The 24,830-nt window shown below is 33.9% G+C and overlaps 1 protein-coding gene across 1 annotated transcript in view; it reads left to right on the top strand.

Annotated features, from left to right (window-relative positions):
- Nucleotides 1–24,830, top strand: part of PMCA (plasma membrane calcium-transporting ATPase 3) — a 155,016-nt gene that overhangs the window by 44,751 nt on the left and 85,435 nt on the right. The window contains exon 3 of the mRNA XM_068768649.1: nt 24,479–24,686. Coding sequence (XP_068624750.1) covers nt 24,530–24,686 — 157 coding nt within the window. The 5' untranslated portion in view covers nt 24,479–24,529. The remainder of the gene's footprint in view (nt 1–24,478; nt 24,687–24,830) is intronic.

Raw genomic sequence — 24,830 nt, 5'->3', positions numbered from 1 at the left:
AAACATTTCAACTGATACAGCGTATTCGCGTTAAAAAACCCCTTTGACTAATAAGATCGAAGTATTAGACTAGTTGTAGTAAGACTTTCATAAGGTACGGACGTGTCTTTTTTCGGTTTTAAGAAATATCCTGCCTGTTATCAATTTTATATATCAGTTTTGAATTATTTAGACTATACATTATGAGAATGCTAGAAGAGCCTATTAGGTAGAAATTAAAATCATGATTGAGCTTACCTATAATGGCATGGTTGAATTTAAATCAATGACTGATAGGATTCCAAACGCGCCACGATCTAAGAGGCCATAACACCGACGGTTTGTTATTAGCGTGATTAATGTAGCTAAAGGATACACTGTAAATGTATTATATGGAACGAATGTTTTACGAACAATGTATTTATTTATCGATACGTGTGTACGTTGCACATAATTACTGTCGCGCAGCTGGGGAACAGGTGACAGAGAGCAGTGCAATCAATTTGACGGGCGCACTCCCCTGCGGCCGGTTCGTTACCGCTATTTGCCGCGAATGCATTTTTTTTATATTTTATTTTAAAAATAGGTTTTTTTATTTTTGGTTGGTAATAGATGTAAAAGCTTTGTAAGGGTCAATGTATAGCTAATTTTCAGACAATTAATGTATGGATAAACAGAGTAATGATAACAGAGTAAGAAAAATCGTTTACGAAATTCGCATTACTACATATTTAAATTATTTTTATTGTACCTGATGACTTAGTACTGCCAGAAGTTTGGCCTGTTGCATTCTAATAGAAAAAAATTGAATAAAAAAAAAAAGGTTAGAAAAAACTTTTCATTTATGACCAATCATCCTGTATATAGTATTAGGTATAGACTAGTTTAAATAGCAAAATGGGACATTTTAATCGCGAATTTTGCGAACTTAACTTAAAAGATAACTGTATATCTAAATGTTGAACTTTTTTATAACAAAAACCGGCATGTTATTTTAGAACTGGTTGTTAGTTTTCAAAATTAAGTACATACTATTTTCATTTACTTATCGCTAATAATTTATGAAAAGTTTTATTTGTGCAACATTCACAAACAACAACAGCTAATTAAAAACATTCGCTCGGGCACCTGTGTTGCCACACTATATTCTCTCACCACCAAATCAATGCGTCAAAACCTTAATCCTATTCGAATCTCTATCCTTAAAGGTTTAAGGGCTATTTTGGGATAACGATGCAGGCACATAGAGCCAGTACCACTTCACTGAGTAATGTATTAGAACCGCAATCTGTGGCCGCATAAAGCGCTCCCCTGCCTGCGGTCTTATGTTCTGAATTCGAATTAGATTAAACCTTCAGGTTTTGTATATGGAACGATAATAAAAAAAAATTAAATGTTGTGAATCGGTCTTCTTGCCTTAAACCTTAGAACTTTATGAATTATAACGTTTCGCCTTGACGTTTAGAATACAAAAAGCAGAGGAGAGGCTTGAGAAAAAATAATAATATTCAATTAACTTTTTATTAATAGACCAGTCCATTACTATAATGACTTCATCAACAATAAAAGTCCGGAAGTCGAACGAAACATTAACATAGACTTTAATTAATCTACCATCTAAACAATCTATCAGCAAGCTGTTTGACATTTCCTGTTGCAGAACTATTGAGATCAATAGATCAATGTAACGAAAAATAAAGCACACTATTACTACATTAAATTCGAGGAACGATAAACTTTCGGATATTAATTCCATCGTTCCGTTAAGAATTCTTTATTCATTTATTTACACTTTCTTGACACCATAGATAATAACTAAAAAAAAAGAAACAATTCATGTAGAGGCAAATTCGCTCTAGGCAATCTCTACCAGACAAACTTTATATGTAAATGGTGATTGGTTATTGCAGTAAAAGCTTTAAAAGGATGAAAATAATCGTAAGGAAACACGTAATTTGACGAGGAACGCCCGTAAATGTGTAATCTGCCTAACTATGGATAAGCTTCACGATCAGGCTGATCAGCCGTTACAATTAATTACTAAATTTTTAATAATTTTTTTTCAATCGTTGTCTTGTTTGCGGTATTTCGATATTATTATAAGGCAAAGTTAAAATACATGGAAAAAGTTCTGCTAGATACTACACAGGCAAATCCTCAACCTTGGTAGACTGACGTCATAGTTAAGCCTGAGGAAAGTCCTAGATGCAGGCATTGCAAGACTTTTTAGTGGCGATCTTTGGGGGAGACCTAAGCTTTTCAGTCTACCTGCTGATATCTGCAGATGGACAATTTATTTTCATGTGTAGATTGAATATTGAAATTATAATATATTGTTTTTTTTTTTTAATTGAACATATTTACCATTATCATTTTTGCCATAGGATGTCCAGTGTTAAACACGAGCCTCCACAATTTCCAACGACCGGTTGAAAGCAGTCCAAACCCGGCGTTAAATCACATATATTAGTGAATTAAATAAAAAAGCCTGTATCGCAAATAACGAAAATGTATTAACATAGTTTGCGTTTGTGAAATTTCAAAAAGCTAGACGTAATAAAACTGGATAAATTTATTCATTCCACAACGCTTTATGCTGTGCTTTCGAACCGGTTGAGTGTGGCTCGCGAAATGTGCGAGCACAATTCGATACTACTCGCATACGAGGTTAAAAAAGTTCCAGCCACAATATTTATTTTATACTAGTTTTAAAAACAAACTTTCTACTAATAAAAATAATCTATGTAACCTATTTCAGATGTGAAATATATATAACCGTAATGAACAATGATGATCACTTTATTAAATATAAAATAGATAAATCAATTTTGTGATCTATACGCACACTGACCTATGCAGCAGGCAAACGCGCGAACTTCATGTCGAACTGTCAAATTTGTGAAGATTCAATAGTCATTACCATAATAATTCAAGGTTACGCTCGGTTATCTTATATATTTTTTCACAAGAACACCCTAAAAACTTGGGTAACTTATAAAAGATTGTTCTCAAGTTATGGCGTGACCAAGAAAAATACACATTCTTTTTATATACATAGATACAACTGAAAGTCTTTCATTTTCGTCGATGTTTAATTCCATTGTAATAATACAGAGTGTATTCTGTCTAAAAACGAATATTGACTGAATATTTACTTAAAATTTATACGCAACAATATCGAATATGGTTGCTGTTCATGTCATGCGAGAGTTCTTAATTACACTGAATTCGATTTTCTACTTCGAAACCGTATCTTTTAGTGAGGTAAATACCGCATTGTTTCAGGGCTACAATTTGATAGGATTTCTTCGAGTGGCGATGGAAATCCTTGTCTGTAGGTACTACGAAAATGTACAGTACCAACCCATTTAGAAATTCATTAAGATGGCGATCATTGAATAACAAGCGTTATTGAAGGCAATCCGTAGGGCTAGTATATTGTTCTTCTGGCGCACTTCAACGAACATTGTAAAATGTAAAATGGTGATTACATTCGAAGGATTAGCATTAGTTAAATTGTAATTATTAGTCAATGTGTAATAATAATAGTATGCAATTGTTTTTCGCCCGTTAACCCACGCAATATTTGTGTACATCTAAATGGGTAAAGCAAAGAACAGTGAAATACCTAAAGAGCCTTCATACCCAAATATGAAATAAATTCAAAAAATCGAATTCGAGTGCCGGTCTGGCGTTAAAATCAGGGAGGAGTCAATAGCCTCCCTGACAGGCGGAAAAGATAAACAGTCATTCGTATCCCTCTGCAAAAAAATCGCAAAAAGTGCGATAGAAATAAATAAAAAGCAAACACAGCAATTAAATAGATAAATAAAGACAAAATAGAACCAAAATGATACATAAAATTGTGATAGAAAATAATTATAGGATATTAGTAATAAAAATGTAAATTGAAAATGTAAAAAGAAAAAGGGAAAGAATGATAGATGAACAGAGCAAAAGGGAAAGAAAGCAGAAATGTAGTATGAAAGATAGATAATAGACCGAAAGAGAAAGTAAAGTATGAAAGAAGAGAGAGAAAATAAAAAATTACTGTCCCACCAAAGATAGGTGTACAAGAGGCACCCAATAGCGGGGGCCATAAAGAAAATGAGGAAAACGTAATTCGATCACCACAAAACTGGCTAGGTAAAGTACTGGAACTACATAATGAATCCGGGCCCCATCTCGTCGGGCTCTTTGTTACTGACCTACTTCGCGGTGACAGCGCAGTCCCGCAATGTATTACGTAAATTCTATTTGCCAGAGACCCGGATTATTTCTACAAGCCGTGTAGGCTGAGTTGTGGATCCGGGATAGTTTTAGATGTCACCTTAAGACTCTCGATTTATACAGTTTGTTACTTGGACTTTAGTGCCTACCCGTCTCTGTTTATCTAACCATACTGACATGAGTAAGTTGTAATTACTCTCCTAATAAACATTTAAAATTTAAAAGTATATAGATGTTGGCATAAATAACCTTAATTAAGATATGGCATATTGTAAAAAAACTTCAGTAAGAGCAAGATTCGAGCCAAGGACTTGTTTATCTAACATCATGTAGTACGGTCTGTAGCGCTTGGGCAGCGACTTAAATAAAATAATGTAACAACTAATATATAATTGTGTATCCCAAATTGTATAGTTAATATGTATAAATATTAGCTGTATTTACCCGTAAGTGAAAATTGTGTAAAAAAAAAAATTATAAAACGCTGTCGTGCCTCGCAGCTGGGAGAAGAAAGATCCGTTTCAAATAGCGGCAACCCTCTCCCAATTGTCTGCGTTTAGTTAAAGCGAAAGATAAATACTGTAAAAAAAAACACTAGCAATACAAATTAGAATTAATAAAACTAAAACATCATGTAGTACTGACGGGAAGTCCCTTTTGCTTCCAAGCTGTTTAGTATTAATATCAGTGTTACGTTTTGAAATATCAAACCTAGTGATTATATAGATCTAACAAGCCGTACACACCGAAATCTCTATGTTGCGAGCATTTTCCGTAATTGGTGTATTCTTAGCAGAGCAGAAAATAACATTCTTTGTACGACCTTCCAATTTTACGGACCCAGGCATTTCACACTCACGTATTCGGATGAATTTTAAAAGGCTTTGACTTTGTCCATTGTAAAACAGTGTCTTCGATCTGAAGCCGGCGTGAATGAATAATGAAATAAAAGGGAGTAATAACTTCCAAGTGATTAAGTTCTACATTTGATAATCATGATGATGATAATATAGAACGAGTTTATGGGGTTTATGTTTTTATTTACCATAGCTTATAGCCAAGCTACCTTATTGTTTAAAAAAAATCGTCGATTACTTTAACACGGGGGATAACTTAGGGAAGTATAAGAAAAAAATCTGTATTATGTAGCGCCAATGCTTGCATAAGCTTAAAATTATTTTACTTTCGGTTTGAATGTTAAAAAACTTAAATGAACGTATCACAAGAAAGTGGAGATAAGAAATGTTTTGACGATAAGTAAATAACGGAAGTTTTGCAACCAATCTCGAATACTGGTTACTTATTGAGACATACCATTACTTCACCGCTTAAATATTTTTTATAAAATTAATCTATTGAACTAGTTTTTTATTAACTTTTGTATAGATATAGATATAGAAGCTAAAAAGGACCATATCGCTTGAGCCATAGCAACTATACTGCCATGACAAAACAATGGCAGGATGCCCTTAGCTTTTAAAATGAACGCACGTGCATGTTGTCCATTGATTGCATCCAATTCACGCCCATGAATAAACGAATGCCCATGAATAGAAATACCCTCTTCGTTTTGTGTACGTTTCGAAAAGGTTCGTGATCTAACATAAATGACCATGAAGTATTTTCAAGTATATATAAATATATACATTTATATATATACTATATATATTATTATCCTGTATTTTTTGTATCGCTAAATAAAGAGCATATGAAATTAAAATGATCAAAATAAAATATAAATAAAGAATGAGTTTACAAGTAAGTTTCTTGTTCATAAATTTTAAAGTTTTATTAGAAAAGTTAGAGAAAAGTTTTTATCTTAATATACTTCGATGACCTCATACCAAAAAGGTTAACATTCTTTTTAAGAAAGTCGGCTATAGGGGCATAATTATACGAAATCATTTAAAACTAAATGTTTAGAAGCTTACGTACATTTTAACAATTTACTTCACAAAGTAAAATGCATAGAAACTCCCATATAACTTAAAAAGTGACGCTGCAATACAAAACGAATTTTGTATTGTTTACGAACACACATAAGTTCAATGTGTAGTAGTCACTACCTGATTCGATTTTTTCATTTATTTATCAATATTAATATGATTTATAATTTTTGAAAAAAGATTGCACAAGGCACCAATCAGGTTTAAATTTATGTTGTAATAAAGTTGACATTTGATGAAAGTTAAGTTAAACTGTGGCAACGAGTAAAAGACGACAAGTCTCGGCTTGCAATCGCACTAGTTAGTGTATGTGCATTTAAGTTTATCCTTTATTACATTATTTAAGTAGTAATAATTAAGTTGCGGCATGAATAATAGGCGCCCTGCTGAATCGCTGGATGCGGAACACTGAGACCGGTCATAGTGGAGTACTTTGAGGGAGGCCTATGTCTTGCAGTGGTGTCTATAGATTGATATGATGATAATGATGATGAATTCGTTTGTGTTTGTTATTTAGCGTTAAAATATCTCGCAATGTTATAGGTACTTTTTTAAACAGTCGCGGTTTAAGAAAGGACTAGACTTTCTTACGATCACCTAAACTTGATTTATAGATACAATTAAATGAGCATTGTTCTGCATACGACTGTAATAATATCTATTAATATTTATTTAAAATAAGAATCGTAAGATGAAAATGTATTTAGATATTATAGACATATTTTTACTATTTTCAGAATATACTTTCCCTTTTCATCGGTCGATAAAAATTAATATCAACCTTTTTATTAACAATATAACGTACACCTTAAATGCCCATTAAGTTCAAAAGGCCTTTGCGAAATGATGTTATCAATATAATAAAACACATTTCATAGCGCGATTCACGTCGAACCACCCAGGAATAGCCCACTTAGCTCAATTAAAAGAGCCCAAAATTATAACCCAGCAATTTTTGCTCGTTGCGCGGGATAATTAACCAATTCACGGTTAGGTGGTCGGGGAAACAGCGTTGTCGAAACGCGAAGTGTTCGCCCAGGCAATTTTTAATGAACCCCGCTGTTTCGATGATGGATTTTTGAGGGTAGACGTAATTTTTCCAACCTACTAATTTTATAAAATTCACTGGCCAATTGTTTTACACATTAGAAGTATCATCTCCATTCCTATAACACAATGTTAGTTAAAAAAGTAAGTTTTAGTTAATACATGTCGTGTAGGTTAATACAGTAAGGTGCTAGCTTACTGTAAATCTAGACTACCAGATTGAATTTACGGTAGTTAGTTATTATATTCCAGGACCTTTAGAAAAATTTGTTAAGGACGTCCGAAGAAGCTTGATGTAGGCCGCTTACAAATTATATGGGAACTTACGGGGAAGCCATTGTCTAATAGTGGATCGTACGGCTGAAATGATGAATCTTTTATACCTCAAGGTATTGAGCTATAACTTGATTATGACAACCGTAGTTCGAACATTGATTCGACAAGCTAAACACGTTTCGAATGACATTCTATGCAGAGCCTTACTGCTACAGTTGCATAAACCTGCGCTACAGATTTTTTCTTTTTTCAAAAGCAGAGGTTGAAAACGGTCTATAGTCTTCAGGTGACTTGACCAAGGTCGTCTGTCCACCCTATAGGTGCATTCCTATAACCTACTCTGCAAACTTTTCATTTGTAAATGTTCGTTAATTTGTATAAAATGCTATACATAATATTTAACGGTGGCATAAGTGATGCGATATGCAGTGAAAGAAATAAATAGATGCAGCAATTTTTAAGTACTTACACCTTTTCTAAAGGTATATACTTTATAGTATATACCTTTAGTACCTCTGAGTAACATTTTATAAATATAAAATAGAAACAAAGTCAGAAGCAATAACACAGAGGTATATTATCATCATCACTTCAGTCATAGGAGGTCCACTGTCTATAAACGGTTATAAGCAACCTAGTTCCACCGTATTCCAACGACATTAACCAAGTCGTCTGTGCGCCTTGTGGGTTGGTACTTCTACGTGTGTTATCCACAGCCGCCTTGACTTATTAAATCGCTGGGTTATGTCGTACTAACCGTATTTATGCTTGTAGTATTCTACAAGCATTAAGTCCAATCGATATTTTGATTATGCGATGCGTAAAGAGAACGACAAGTTCTAGAGAAGTCGAAAACTAGGATGAATTGTAAATCGTAAAATTAAGCCAACAATAAATCTTTTTCTTTCTTAAGACGAGTATTAGAGCGCAGTTAGCGGTAGCGTCAAGGAACAAGATATAACTAATAATAGTCAAACTGCAATAGGGGCACCATAAGCAGTTAAAAGTATAAGTAGTAACCATTCTCCCAAATTCCGAGATTAAACTAAAATTTTCTTCAACGTCGCAAATTACCAAATAGGGGCTGTCATCACTCAACTCTAAATCTCCCGTCAGCCCGAGACACCCTTTTCCCCGTTAGCACATTGAGACCGCAAGTCACGATGAAGCCTGATTGGCGGCGGTGGCTTGTTGCCGGGGCCGCCGTGTGTCGAATGTACGATCGACCTGCTTTCCTACGCAGACACCCTCCCACTTATACGGTTTGATCACTTTAACATTCCCTCGACTTGATATAAGAAAAACATTTCGATAATAACATCGAGGAGCTCTGCGTCTTTTTATCTGAATTAAAGAAAATAAATGAATTTGTTACAATGCTCATATTATTGCTTTCTCTCGGTTTTTTTTTATTTGTTTTAAATAAAGAAAATTTTAAAGTTAACTACCCACAGCTTTGACGTAATATAATCGACTAGTTTGCCAGAAAAATCAAACTACCGCAGAAAAGTGCTACAGGAAAAATATATTAATGTAACATATTTTATAGTAAACTTTTTATTTATTAACAAAATATTTATTTATTGTCCGAATAAATTAATTTCGTAATCTATAAATACTGACTGAATATAATTTCTTTTAACTGCTGTTTGTCAAATAAGCGAAGTTTTAGTAGTCATTATGTTTTCTGACATTTATCAAGTTTCTGCGTAAGTTTTACCCGGTTACCCTTAAAATAAAACGGAATCGGGGACTAAAGCCATTAGGAATAGAGATTTCTTTCATTCTATGATTCGTCGATTTTTGTTGTTTATAAGCAGTAATTAAATTATGAATTGCAGAGAATTGAACCCGCAGTCTACGATCGTTAAACTCAATCTCTTACAAAAACCTATTACTGCATTTCATGTATGCAATTTTAGAAATACATCTAGGTGTATATACCCTGTGGACTTATTAAAATACCTCTAGAGGTTATTGCTATCCCTCCTAAAACGCAATTAAATTAAACTTTCATTTACAAAATACTCGAAGTCCGGTTTATTACAAAAATGCAATTAACTATAGTGTATCCAATTCCATTTGAGTCAAGGGTAAATAATCCAAATATCAGAGCGCGGTGCAACGTTCTCGGCGCTGTTTAAACTGCTTCTGAACCGGTCATGACATTTACAAAACGCGCTAAAATATAAACTCAGCACACAACATGTGTTTTTGTAAAGATCCTTTAAATATAACAAACTGCAAATAAGATTCTTGTAAAGAATCTTTAAGATACTGTGTGTCTTAGCGTTGTACGAAGCAGCGGTTGCTAAATAATCGATATCAGATTAACATCTAATGTCATGAAGCTTAGAAAATAAAAATGCAGAAAATCGCAGAACAATACATTACCCACCTGATGTAAGGGTGGTCTGGGTTTTGTAGCAAAACAAACGGCCGCCGCCACTTTGCTCATTAGGGTGGATCGAAGAATAAATCTGAGTTTAAAAGTCTAGAAATATCCAGCGTATAATCTTAATTTATAGAAAGTGACTATACGAACATGAACTTTCAATAATACGAACTGCCAAAAACGTTGAGGATTTCGAGGATGAAGCAAGATTTTGTTATAAAACTTCCTGCGCAACGTATCTGCGTTCATCATTTTTAAATATGGAATAAGTTATAATAATGATTATAATAAGAAGCTATATTTATTTATAAACCAAGAATTTTTTTTAATAAAAATAAGAATATCGATTCATATATCCCCTACATGAATGGGCGGAACCTCTGCATGTATCATTTGCCAGGAGTTTTACAGATCATCCTTTTTTCGTTTCTTAAATAGTCTAAATTCAAAATATCCAAGTAGGTATTTATACGCGACTTTGTATTTCAATATTATAAGTAGTAAATTACCGTCAGATTAGAACGCTGGTCTGTTGAGGTAAGCCGGCCAGAAATTCAACGGCTGCTCTAAGTCCACTGCTGGACAACATAACACATATTATCCCAATAATTAAACTATTAACTGCGCAAGTAAACTGGAACAGTAATTCTTAAACATAATTGTTTTGATTGCTTCTAGTAAAAGAGAACTATCACTACATAAAAAGCCGATACGTGCTAAAGTATGCCGGAAACAGGTCACTGTGAACTTGATTTTTTAATTTAAAAACGAGGCTTTACTAGCCTGGTCAAATAATTCACAGCAATCTTAACTTAAACGGACTGTAGTGAAAATGTTATACTGAAAACGTGTTCCATAGCATGTAATAATTCGGTAGAAACAAAACCTTTTTAGCTTTACTTTAATTTATTCATAAAAGAAATCACTCTCTTATATACTAACAGTAATCTTCCTTTTATGTCAAAGTTATTTTGAGGTAATATTGCTTTAGATTCTTTATTCGCGTATACAATTTTCTCATTTAAAAACCAATTTCTACGTGATATGAGTTTATTGATGTTTATGTTTTTTCTTTTAACGTTTGGGGAGCACCGCTATATCAAAACATGTTATTAAGCTCTCGTATATATCTAACTTATCTGGCTTTGAGAATCTAGAATGGTTATGTTAGATGATTTCAGCCATAAACACTACTGGGCATGAGCAACCCCCGAATACCTCTAATAGGGTCAGATGGAACCAGCTTACATCCAGCGTATTGATATCACGATTGCTAATTTTGAAGATTAAATAACACCTTGCTATAATAGTTCACAACAACAGATAGGTATTTTAATTATTCGACTAGAAGCACGGCGCGTAGCTTCAAGTCACGCCCAATGCAAATGTGCTGCGAACTCATAAATTATTCACCTTTGAATTAGCAATGTGTACGCGTGAATGACTCGAGCTTTGGACAGACATTAATACGAATTTATTTGGTCTAACATGCTATTTAAAATCCACCTTTTCATATCGAAGTTTCTAACAAAACGTCGTTTAATTTTGTTTATAGATGTAAATCCTTCAAAGCGATAAATATATAATTCATTAGTTAGAAAAAATCCTTAGAGCTTTTGTGCCTATTTCCAATCATAATGTATAAAGTTATTATTTTTTTTTAGGAATGGGACAGGTCAGTAATTTCTGACAGTACAAAGTTTTCAGGGACAGTTAGTAAACAATAATGAATATAAATATATTTTGAAAACGCATTTTCTTACTTTTTTATCATTACATTTTTATTTCTAAAACCATACATTTTAGGATAGTTTGAATCGTATTGATATACCGTCTTGACAGCAAATGTCACTCCATTTGTATTAAGATATTCCTGTCACTAACACACGTTAAGTCTAAAGATTGAGAAAGAAAATAATATTAGCTAAGGCTACGAGTGTATACCTACAGAATATTGATCAATTCAAGCAATACCTTGAAATTCGCAAAGTACTTCGAGCGGAATATAAATAACTCATGTTTTAGTGACAGTTCATGAATTTGAAGTCGTCATCGATTGCAATTTTGTTATTGGATTCGACTCGTCTACGTGTATCTAATTTTAATTGCTCACCTTCACAGCTTTTTAAATTTACTGAGGCACAACTTACATGAGTGTATTTGATAATCTTATTTTGTTAAAAAGTTTCACTAGTATTTTGCGAATATACATACCAAACACCTTTTTTACATGATACGTTCCTTCGAAAAGCCTGTAAAAATCGTTTTAAAAATAAACGTGTCGTATTTATTTATTATTTAGATTAGGATAGACACATAATAACACCTGATTGTTGAATATTGAAGTTAGACGAATAAAAAGTAATTTGTTTTAACTTATTAGTTAATGAGTATAACTGGCAATATGACGACGGCACAGAATCAATTGTTAGTTGGGAGTCTCAAGGTGTTATTACGCTATGAGTCGAATATTAAAAATAAAAAACGATATGAAATTATGTTATATATAAAATATTATAATCAATAAAGTAATTAGAGCTATGTTCAAAAAACTGATATCGCATAACCTGATTTAAAAAATCTAACTCAGCTAATGTCCATCTTATACGTTTAAATTTTACGTTTTTTTACGTTTTAATTTTTTAGAAACACTTTAATTCTACATTCCACTAGCCTGCTTTTACACGAAGCTTATTTTGTAATTCCTTTTCCTTCCAAGGTATGCTTTAATGTTCGTGCTTACCTAGATTACCGGTTCGTGACGCTCCAATAATGTCCCCTGAGACCAGGATTTAAATTCCACCTCGCTCTCGACCTAAGTGTTTTCAGCTGCTACGTTTTGCCTGTCTAGAGCGTTTTAAATAAACAACCGTGACATCAAAGCTATACGAATCATTTGCGAATCTTTTTTCATGTTTTTGTTTTAACGTAAATATATGTTGTTAGACACAAGTTTAAATTTCAAAAGCTTAGATTAGATTTAATAACGACACACTGATCTTGAAAATGAATTGTCTGGATTTATTCTCGGTTTTATAATTTAGTAATGAATTAATAATGCATTTTATATGACTGTCCCTAAGTTTTTAAATGTTGATTTATTTACTTTAAAACTGACATTGATAGTGTTCACATCATACGTAAACCAACGAGTTGAACAATTGGGTTTTGTTCCTGTTACATATTTTTTTAATGTATTCCCGCTAGCGAAGAGAGTCAGTGCTCTTTGTTTTATTTTATTTTGTTATTTATTTTTTGCTATTTTTATTTAACAATTTCTTCCATTTCTTCAACTTCCTTACTTTTACTATCACATATTTTATTCGGCACTGTTTATCATTCTATTATACTACAATCTTAAACTTCCTTTTCTTTTAAATAGTCTAATTTACAATTGATATTTCTACTATTATGTTAAACATATTTTATAATGTTTCACTAGCTTTTATTCACAATTATTTTCCCAACTTTGATTATATTTACTTCTCTAAACCATAACATATCCCTAAATACAAACAATTTTGTTACATATTATCGTCTGCAATAATTTCTTCAAATACTATATCGTACGAAACACTATAGATCTATTTAAATGACGTAAGAATTTTCGAGCATAACAATGCGACGGTCGGAAGTCGCATTGCCAAGAAGTAAGTGGAAAGTTTTAACAAGATTGTCGGATTGTCAGCACCGCTCATTAGTATTCGACAGGGAGATGCAGGCATTGCGCGAACGCAAAGTTCCAAAAGATAACATTAATTAATTCGTCGCGAGTTTGTAGGGAAAACTATAATTGGAAACAATATGCAGAAGAGATTAGTTATTGGATTTATTTAGTTTTTATTGATCATTAACACAGAAAACAAATAATATATAATAGTCCAAAAAATGAATTACACACAGTAAAGCGAGATATTAGAAAAAATAAAGCAGGGCCGGTCTTCAACCAAGAGGAACTGTTGGAAATACAACCATGTTACAAATTCCTCACATAATAATAATAATTAATAAATCATCATCATCTTTGCAAATATAGGACGTCGACTGTTCGATAATTAATTATTGTCGTATATCTTATATTATCGATTGTGTAATAACACTTCAGGCTCACTATATACTCAATATAATTTACATTTTAAAAAGTGTTAAAAGAAAGGCGAGCCCTGGATTAAATACACAAACAACAGCCCAAATAAACTAATAATAACAAATTTTGCGCTAAAAATTTAAAATGTCCTATGTAAATTCCAGTTCGTATCCAATACACACACAAAGAACACTTGGCTCCACAAACAATTGTCTATCTAAATATCCCCCCATAGTATTGACTTTAGTCACTCCTTCGCAATACAATCTATTCTTCTGGAACGCGCTCCCTCTCGATATTAGGATGATCAGGGATCGGCGCTCGTTCAAAGCGCAGGTTCAAAATCGAAACTTGACAATCATCATGATAAGACTATCATTTATTATATATGTATGACTAGTAAATGTACATATTTTAATATATGTATATACATATATATACACACACATCCTTCTCTTCTTATTCTCCTTCTCTTTTATGATGTTTAGTTATTTCACCTACCTGTATTTACTTATCTAAAATGCCTTCGGCATTCAGTTTAACGTTACATACATATTATAAGAAGTGTCGAAATAGATAAATGGGAAATAGAATAGAATGAATTGACATGAATTTCTTTCTGTTGTATCATTCCATATTTAAAGGTTGTTTTTTTATTACTATTTCACATACAATACACTGCGAATAAAGATAAGCTTGTTATACCTACGTCTGGGCTTCATAAAATTAGTAAATCCTTTTGGTGACTGTATACGGTATTAAAATACGCTAAACAGGAATGTATTGTAAAAATGTGATGCCTCTTAATTTCATTTTCCAAATGATAATAAAGCTTGAATTATTCTATTACTGTACTAAGGATATTGTAAAAATTATAACAAATTAAAAAATCTATATGCGTTTTTATATGGAAAAATCAGTAAATTTACTCCAAAGAGGTCTCCACGAGCTTCTTAACCCACATTTTAAAAGTTAGTCAAGACTATAAGCGGTAATACAGTAAAATGTACCGGTTGAGGCCACCGGAGACGCCCCCGCGCTTTGCAACACATAGAACTTTAGGTTAGGCGCCATCTGCGTCTTGCACCCTTCAACCCAGGAAACTACAAATGCCATTTGAGTAGCACTGTAGTCGAATTGAAAAGAATTATCTTATTACAAAAATTACGCAGGCAAACTATTCTATTTCCAGATATGAAATATATGAAATATGAAGGAAATATTTTCACTATTGGTTTTAATATCAAAACAAACCTTTAATTTATATATATATATATATATATATATATATATATACCGCAAAAATTACATTGTAGTAAAACAACCTGTGATAAGAAAATAATTCTTCTTATTATTGACAGTCAAGACTGCAATAATTTACTAGGCCGAGGAAGATCGTAATATTTGGCTATAGTTTAAAATAAGTCATTATGTAATTTCAAATTAATCAAAGCTTCATGACTGCATGGAAATGAGTATTAGAGTATTTTCCGACTCGTCGGAGAAAAGTTTTGCCGTCGAATTTTGTTTTTTTTTTTTTTTTTTAATTAACACGCCGGCCTGTCACGGACGGTTTTTAAAACATTTGATTACTGCGACGAAAACGCGTTCGCTCGGCCCGATTGTTCGCTTCCGTATAAAGTCTGTAGGGGCAGCTAAGTGCACTCTCAAGCGACGCCAACTTAACTAAATGAAGATTGGAGCTGCGAGAAAATGAAATGCTCCATAGCGGCGCCCAGTGGTAAATGAATGTGCTCGTGTGCCGTGCGCTTGTATTTCTATTTTGTTTACGCGGAAGATGAATAGCACAACGCTCATTTTTATCTTTCTTTAAACGTACCTACATTTAAAAAAAATACATTTTATATACTGCTATTAACATAAGCTAAAAAGGGATGACATAACTCATTTGCTGTCAATCAATGTATGGTATACTCCATCCTAAAATCAACGATATCAGAAATAATATAGTAATCATAATTTGCTAAGATAAAATGTTTTCGAAGTCAAGATTACTACATATTGAAATAAATTATTGTTTACTACTTGTCCATCTTGGATTATGTATTGACAGAAGTTATTTTCAGTTAGTGGCATTCCATTAGAAAAAATAAATTAATGTAACATATTTCAGAGAGGTCACTTTATAAAGAGTGATTGGAAATATGTGTAAAACTTATCAAGAAAAACGAACAATATAGAACCCCTTTAAAGCTGTTATACAAATTTTCGATCGACCTGTATTATAAACTAAATTGGATATATTGGATAAGGAAAAACGAAATTGGTTTCTTGAACTTTAATCAAAACAGTGGATCGAAAAACCTTAAGAACTTATTGTTTTCTGTGTAAAAATTTTCCGTTTTTTATGTTAAACACGGCCGCAAATAGTAGCAGTCACTGCGGTGTTAAACTAAAATGAATAACGCACAAAAACGAAGTTCTGACAGTTTGTGTTCCATAAATATGACCGCTATCTAACATCTCCGTAAAACTTGTACTAGATTTAACAGACGATAAAAACAGGAAATTATGCTGACTGTATAAACTTTGATATGAAACTTTCGGATCGTCTTGTTGACTTTGATAAATGAACAAAAAATGTGCAGTACGGCGAATAAAATTACTCGTAACGTACATTTTGACATAAAATGAAACAGAGGTCTGTGTTATTTCACGGTTGAAAGACTTAGAAGGGGATTGTTGTTGCTTTAGTAGGATAAGTTTATGTGATCTCTTCTTCGTTATAAATTAGAGATAATGCGTTGCAAATATTGCCTTTTATTACTGACCCAATTTTATCAAACGTCTCAAGTCTTATAGTGAGAAAACCGAGTAAGATAAATGGACTTATTGTCGTTATATGCAAAACCAGTGTTAATAACAGAAACATAAGATTTTTTAAATTGTCATGGTCCAGCGGATTGGCTGGTTATTGTGGCAGTGAGCAGGCCACGTAGCACTTAGAACGGATGGCTGCTGAAGCCTTAAGGTTCTGGAGTGGAGACCAAGGACCGGCAAACAGAGTAGGAATTTCATCCATATATGAAACAGATGTCCCTGCTAGGATACTGGTTTTTAACCAGTCCTTTTGTGTATAGATGTGGATGTCCTACGGCTGAAATAATGCTGATTATGACTCAGGACGTTCCGTGTTACATTAAACAAAGGTCACCGATCTACTAATTGTTATAAAATGGTCTAGCAACGAAATTACCTGGAATGAGGTGCGGCAAGATTAAGCCGCCGCGGGCACGCGATACGGGCCTATATAAGAATTATTGAAAGCTATCAGACACTGACTAGATTACAATTGACCTTCGTCGCCAAACAGATGTTTCAGAAGAAATATTACCATGCTATGATACTTTTTATTCAAACGCCTTATTTTCTATTTTTATTTCTCAACCCTAGGACATCAAATGCTCAGCATAGGCCATCCTCACAGGCAATAGTCATGAATCCAAAGTTTTCAATCATCTTTATAAGTTCGTCTATAGTGATCGTCACCATATACCACCTTATTAAGATCAATCGTCATGAAGTTTTCATTCCGGAACCTTAAGGCCACATTCGTCATTTATTCTGCTCTATATGTGACTTGTCTAGTGCCACTCCAACTTGGCAATCAAGTGAACCATGTCGGAAACTCCGTTTACGGAGTTCATCATTTTTAACTCGAACTCGTAGAAAAATCCCGAGCATAGCGTTCCCTCTATTTAAATTGTAAGCTTTGAAACATTGTAACTGAGAAATAAGGTATAGGTGGTACAAAACTCATGTGTATTTGGAATTTTTCTGCTATAATTTCTTGGTTTTCTCTTAATTTTTCGTTAACGATTTATGACCAGTACAAATGTAATATAATAAAGACACATTCGCAGTCTTTATAACGTTACAGCCGTTTTATTTTATTTACAGTTACTATTTCTTTTAGTCGTTAATGTTGGCAGAAATAATCTAGGATAGTATTAAATGGGAGACACTGGTAAAGGTGTACAATAAGTGTTCAAGCTGAACTGAACCAAGATATGGCTGTCGAGTCCACAGAATCTTAGCTTTTATTTTAAAACATTAAAACAAGGTGGTTAACAATTATTGCATTAATGGTACGTTGACGGCATTATTAGAGTCTGAATATGATTTTTGATTATTACATTCTCGTAGTGTAATTTTACTTAATTTTGCAGATTATTGCTCTTTGGCACAATATATATATATATATATATATATATATATATATATATATACGTTAAAAAATATCTGTTCTTTGACGATTTTCAAACAAATGCCAAGTAAGTAAATTCCTCGATTGATAATGACGTTCGGCAAGGAGATAGATATATGCTCACACCTCGTTGTTTACGAAGTAATACCAAACACATACTTTTTTCGTTTTACTATCTTTACCATTTTCAGTAATTTGTTGCTGTATGCAAATAAAGTTGGAATAACACACACACAAGATTGTGTCTATGTTACAATATAGGCACAATTTATATTACCTAAATTAGAAGTCATTAATAAATTAATAAGAATGTTATGTAATGCCGCATGTCACCTTTGATTTAGCAAAGAAAAAGCACAGCGTAGAATGGTCCACACACTAGGTGAACACGCTGAATGTAGGCTGCTTCCAAACGAACTTATCTGTAAGCTATGGGGGGATGTTAAAATTTTACAGGTGGAAAATGCTTTTCCACCTGTAAAATTTTAACTTTAGGGAAATAATTTACTTGCAATTTTAAAAATTTTCCAACATACGTTAATATATCGTCGGTATATTTTTAAAGTAATTAACGCGAAAAAGCTTTATTTCAGTTTGGTCGTTAAGAACTTTTTTCATTGTCAAAAGCCGGCCCGGCGGCAAACAATTTTCGATCTCCGATTTATTGCCTGCCCAAATCGACCTGACGTTGACTAATTTCTCTCGCGGCAAACTATTAGGAACACTTTCAATCAAAATTTTGTATACTTTTGGCATATTTTCGTATATAATGTTTGGCAGGTTTAATTTGCGGTCAGACGTGCATCGTACTAGATTTCTAATTACAATCGGATTCGTATAAGGGCTCTTTAAATGAAAATATGCTACGCATTTCCCCAGGATTGCCATCTACATTAAGTAATTTATTAATTATTGCTATTACTGCTTGATATTGAACAAAGCGTTAAATAACACAAAGACTAAATTGTTTATTTAATAAATAATCTAATAGTATAAAAATCTAAAAGTGTAAATACGGTATTTGTATATGCAATATGGAAATAAGGTTGAAAAAGTAGAAGTAAGAGGCATAATGCCTTTGTGTCACTCTTTTTTAGTGGCACGCTAATTTTCGAAAATTTCATAATATTTGTGGCCACTCCCAAAGAGTGGCCCTTGCCACATTTTTTTGGGTTTTGAATACGTCGATTTATTAAAAATCGAAATAATTTTGTAAAAGCAACCGGAATGTTTGTTTTTTTATTTTTTTTTTAAACTATTTGTTTTAAATATATTTGCTACAAGCTTTCAATATATTTGAAATTTACTTTACGTCCCGCAACCTTAGTCATCGGCTTTAGAATGTCACTGTTGTACGTAATTTATCCGCATACATTTCCTATGGGACCAGTATAAAACAGCCTGTAGCCAGCTTCTTCTGACTACCTAAAGGAGGTTGTATGTGATCCATCAAAGAAGCTCTGGAAATAATTACGAAGACCTTGTTCCGTGTAATTGAATTTAAATTTGCGAACAACCAATTAACTTTTAAAATTAAACATTAATTAATTTCCAGTCTTCAGACCCGTAGTAGTTCTAATAGACATCGGGTAAAAGTCGAAGATTCCACCGGCGGATACGAAACGCTGAGAATCCAACAAAGATGGGCACTCGCTCGACCTAATTGCCGGCCGTTCAATGGCACTCAACCCGGATGCCGTTGGCAACCCTCTCTGGGGGGAGGGAACCGCCCTCTTGACTCCCTCCCTTTCGCACTCAAGTTAGGGCTAATAGTAAACACCTACTTCAAGTCTGTGTTGTGCTTTGTAGACTTAATATACTTTCGGATACATTCTCTGTTTAGAACAAAGATTCCCAGATTTTTTTCTGACCCCCGGCAGTTACATCTCTACCATAATATTGTCAAAACTCCACAAAAACATAAACATTAAAATTGACTATAGAAAATTTTGTGTTAGCGTTCCGTTCTGATGAATATGGATTTTGCTAGTTTTTTTAAGTAATAGTCGATGAGCTTATTAAAATATTATCTACCTATAATAGGTGAAACTAATCCAACGTTTAAGTTATTATCGAAAGCAGATATATACAGATGTATTTGTAGATCGCCATTTTTGTTGTCACGCAGACGTAGACTTCGTCGAATCTGCCAGAACCCTCGGGGTCCTGGACCACTTTACTAGTTTATGGTTTAGAAAATCCTATAGAACATCCATAAACATAGAAAAAAAATCTTTTTCCTAGCAATAAATTCTCCGTAATAAATGTGAATGATAATATCAAAATTAGTTATATCTACAGACCCATTATAATTTGGACGAATATTGATCAAAAGAAACTAAGTTTCAAATATAACGACAGAACTTATATATTGATGTACAAAATTGTTAATCATACAATACATGGAAATTTCAAAGCTTATGATGACAAGGAACTTTTCCACTGAGATCAATTTTTATTTCAATACGTCCTTCAAATCTTCAAAAGTCGTGACTTCTAATGCGTCTTTACTTCAGTAAGGATTCCCCGGGTCTGTGTAATAGTAAAGCTTCCTACTCTTCTGGCGGCTTAGGAAAATAACACGTTTTGAACATGAAGAGTTTTGTCCTACGTTTGACTCTTCTAAAACAAAAACTCTCGATGAAAAACTCAAACACTTTTTATGTAACTCATAAAATATAGTTTATTATTATTGTTTTAAAAACTAAGTAATGTTCATCCAAATAAGCACAGAAGACCGCTAAAATTGAGACACTTCGAATTGTATAACGACGATAATTTTAACGTTTTTTTAGTATAAAATTGGCGAATAAATAAAAAAGTTACGAGTCATGAGTGTTCGACAAAGAGCGTTGTTACGTTACATCATCATTTTTAATTATTTCGGCTGTTGTTTCCGACGCACGAACACGAGTGTTTCACAGATTCAGTGCATGTACATATGCAGACAAATTAATTGCTCAAACAGAGCACTGTTTTGTCGGTGCTCGTGCGCTCGGCGGCGTAATTTCCGCTCGAGATATTCGAGTATTCATAAAACACGCCGTGCCTACTTGTGTGCTTTGTTCACTTTATGCGAGTACTTAAGCCGCCCTTACGTAACCCGCGCCGTCACTTGGCGACTTCGATTGACGCGTTCGCCTTGATTGTTGAGCTAACAGAGGCGGCCTATTTCACTCCTCCATAAACTTCAGAGCCATAGGAGCAATGCGGAGATGGTATATTTAATTTAGCGTTTCTTTTAAATTACGAATTACATCTTAATCTAACTTGACATGAGATAGCAGATTGCAGATGACTCCTATTATAAACCTCTCTATGATCTCTCTGTGTTTACTATTATAACTCATAATTGATCACAACAATATGTATGTTCAAGTAATTTAGCATTTACGAAATGCGATAAAGTAAGGTACGTCATAAGTACGGACTTGAGACACTATACTATATTTAACTTGGATAATTAACAGTCATTTAAGATAATAGTTACGCCAACTCCGTGTAGCAAATGACGCAGCCACTTTACTAAGTCATAAGCTACATTTGTATATTAACTGTTGGATGGTGAATGGAATAAAATATATTAAAATGGCTAAAAATACTTATCGTTTGATGACAGCTCATAGGTCGGAATTCTACCAGGAGCTATCATTTCAACCGTTGATTGTCCATTGTCGAACAAAAGCTTCTTCCATAATAATATAATAGAGTCGAATGGAAGCGGCGAAGTATAGGCATTTTCTATACAAAACTCAATTTAAGTCTGCAATATAGGAACGATGGAAATTACATTAAATACAAAAGGTTTATTAAAACATTACATTTATATATTAAAAGGCTTTAACGGCTTCGGTACACATCCAAATAACATTATTACAAGGTGCGTTCTAATTCGGCCCGAATTCGGATGATCGCATTAAAACGATCATTAATTCATAATACAAACAAGCTCGTAAGTTGCCGTTTTATTAACCCTCCGACGCCGTCTGAATTATGCATGGCAATGCAGAAGCGCGCCGAATGACTTTACGGCCTCGTAAACACCGGTAACATCCTCCGCAGGTGTACTTTGCCACCCCTTACACCCTGATTAGCCCTAAAACCTGCACCGTACGATCCGCGTGCCATTTCTTAGCAACATAATCTCATAATCCTCTCATATCTGTACTGTGTATTTGAAAAGATTATTTCAAAACTAATGCCCATTAAAATATATTAAGTACGAGTAGAAGTTACACAAGGTGTCTGGTTGTAGATTTAAAAGTCTTAAATGGGTTATAATGTATGGTACGCTATACTAAAATCAATGGTTTCAATAATAATAAATAAGGTAATAATAGAATGGTAACAAAAGGATATTCGAAATTATTATTACTACATATTAAAGTTTATTATCATTTACCATCGCCTCTATAGACTGTGCCACCAGAAGCATTGTTATAGGAAAAATAAAGGAAAAAAGTGTACGAACTAAAGATTTTTGCTTAAAAATAAGCGATACCTATCCTTTTAAAACTTAACATACATTTCCAAACACTCAGTATGTTATACTAATAAAAACGAAGATGCAGATAGGATTATCACATGCATATAATCCAGTCAGTCGATAAAGGTCTTCTGCAAGGCATAGGTTCCTCTCTCAAAGATCGCCACGATTACCAGACATGCGTTGTCAGCATCCAGTGACTGCCCGCCACGTGATCCCACCTCACGAGTAGACCCCTACTAGGAACCGAGCTGTTAGGTCGACTCCAGAACCTTTCGGCACCAACGGACCTCGGCTTCACGAGCGATATGTGCCACTTACCACTACTTCAGACAAGCTATTCTTCGAGCTACGTAGGTGACTTGCTTCTTCTGCAGTGCTCTTTATTTTTGATTCGATCTCAATGTGAACCTACGAACATAATCCTGTATGACACATATACCAAAGCTAAAATGGTTGTTTATTACTCGCCCTGCCTCTCACATACCTCATGACGTGAATCGCGGTTGAGACGCACATTAGTGTGTGGACAAGGAGAAAAAACATACCTCGGCATTTCGTAAAGAGTTAGCGTGCAAAAGACTATTCTATTATGTTACACATATTGTATTATCGATCAGGAACTTACATATCTTGTTGGAAATATCGAGTGTAATATTTCTGTAAACGCAGGCGTAGTTTATTACTCTACGGATCAAAAGAACGGTTCGGAAATACGCTTTTAATATTATTTCCAGCAACATTCAAGTTGTGTGGGACGATTTTTGTGCAAACTAGATAGTTATATCAAAGCTTACAAAGGTTACGGATTTATCGATTGACTTTTAAATGGTAACGATTGTATCGTTTTTAATTATTTATTAATAAGTATTCTGTAGATAAATAGTTACTGAATACGATAGTTGAACACGGGTTTGATTGTTGGAGATCCGAACAATGTGTGTGAATGGTATGGTATGCTTAGTTTATATTTCATTCTCCTATCGCAGTGTAATTAAAAAATAAAAGGTATATCAGAGTAATTACCGTTATGACTTAACGAGTTAATCACAAAGATTACTTACAAAATAATTTGTTCACTGAACTTTAGAAATAATGTGATTATATTTTCATTACAGTGTTTTTTTATAGTTCATAAATGTTTTCGTTTTTTACATCCTAACTCTCCGTTTTTGTTTTCAATTAACGTTAAATGTTTACAGTTCGGATCGGGTGTTTTAATTTACTTAGTGTATTGTATTAGAAAAAAGTGTTTTTATTATTTACATCTCAGTTTTAGTACAAAGAAAATAAGAATAGAAAAACTTGTAGCCGATTTTAGGTTTTACATTATAGCAATACATTTGATGATTCATTTCTATTAATAGTTTCATCGTTATCATCATTTCCGCCATAAGACCTCCGCTGCTGAATATAGGACCCCATGGATTTCCAAACAGAGTATTTAGAAGCGGTCTTTGCCCAGCGTTTTCTCCATCGAATTTTTTATGCTGCGCTTCCGTCCATTGCAACCATTCCAAAACCCAGCGCCTATATACGCTGCGCTTTATGTGACTTGTTAACTGCCTTTTCAACTTGCTAATCGGCTGTCCCATGTTTAGTTACTTTATTACGTCCTCTATCATGATTCAACCTCGTAGAGAAGTTCTAGAAAACATGTATCCTATACTGCAACATCTTACACAAATTATTGTATAGTTATTTATGTTATTGGTACTTCATTAATGTTTGTAACGGACTTAGACTCTGTTTGAAAGAAGGCTTATCTCATATATTGAAGGTTTATTGTCTTTTATTGTTGCAGATCTAGTGGGTGGTCGGGCGTGGTGCGGGCGACGGCCGCGTGCCCGGCACCATGGCTACGGTGGAGGGGCGGCCAGCGCAGTATGGCGTCAGCCTACGCCAGCTGCGCGAGCTGATGGAGTCTCGCGGCGCCGAGGGGCTCGCGAAGATCAACGCTCTCGGCGGGCCGCAGGAGTTGTGCAAGAAGCTTTACACGTCGCCCACGGATGGTCAGTGCCAGCTTACACTAACGCTAAAGCATACACATCTTGTTTCAAATACACAGCTCGAGTTTCATGATCAAACAAAAGTTGTCTTTTTTGACATTCATATATGATAGCGAAAAAAATCACGACTGTCTCTGACTATTGAGG

This window comes from Battus philenor, unplaced genomic scaffold (genome assembly GCF_028537555.1).
Source record: "Battus philenor isolate CCGP_79_NKW_IND1 unplaced genomic scaffold, ilBatPhil1.0.hap1 SCAF_26, whole genome shotgun sequence".
In the NCBI taxonomy this organism is placed as follows: Eukaryota; Metazoa; Arthropoda; class Insecta; order Lepidoptera; family Papilionidae; genus Battus; species Battus philenor.
This window is presented reverse-complemented; position numbering and strand designations above follow the sequence as displayed.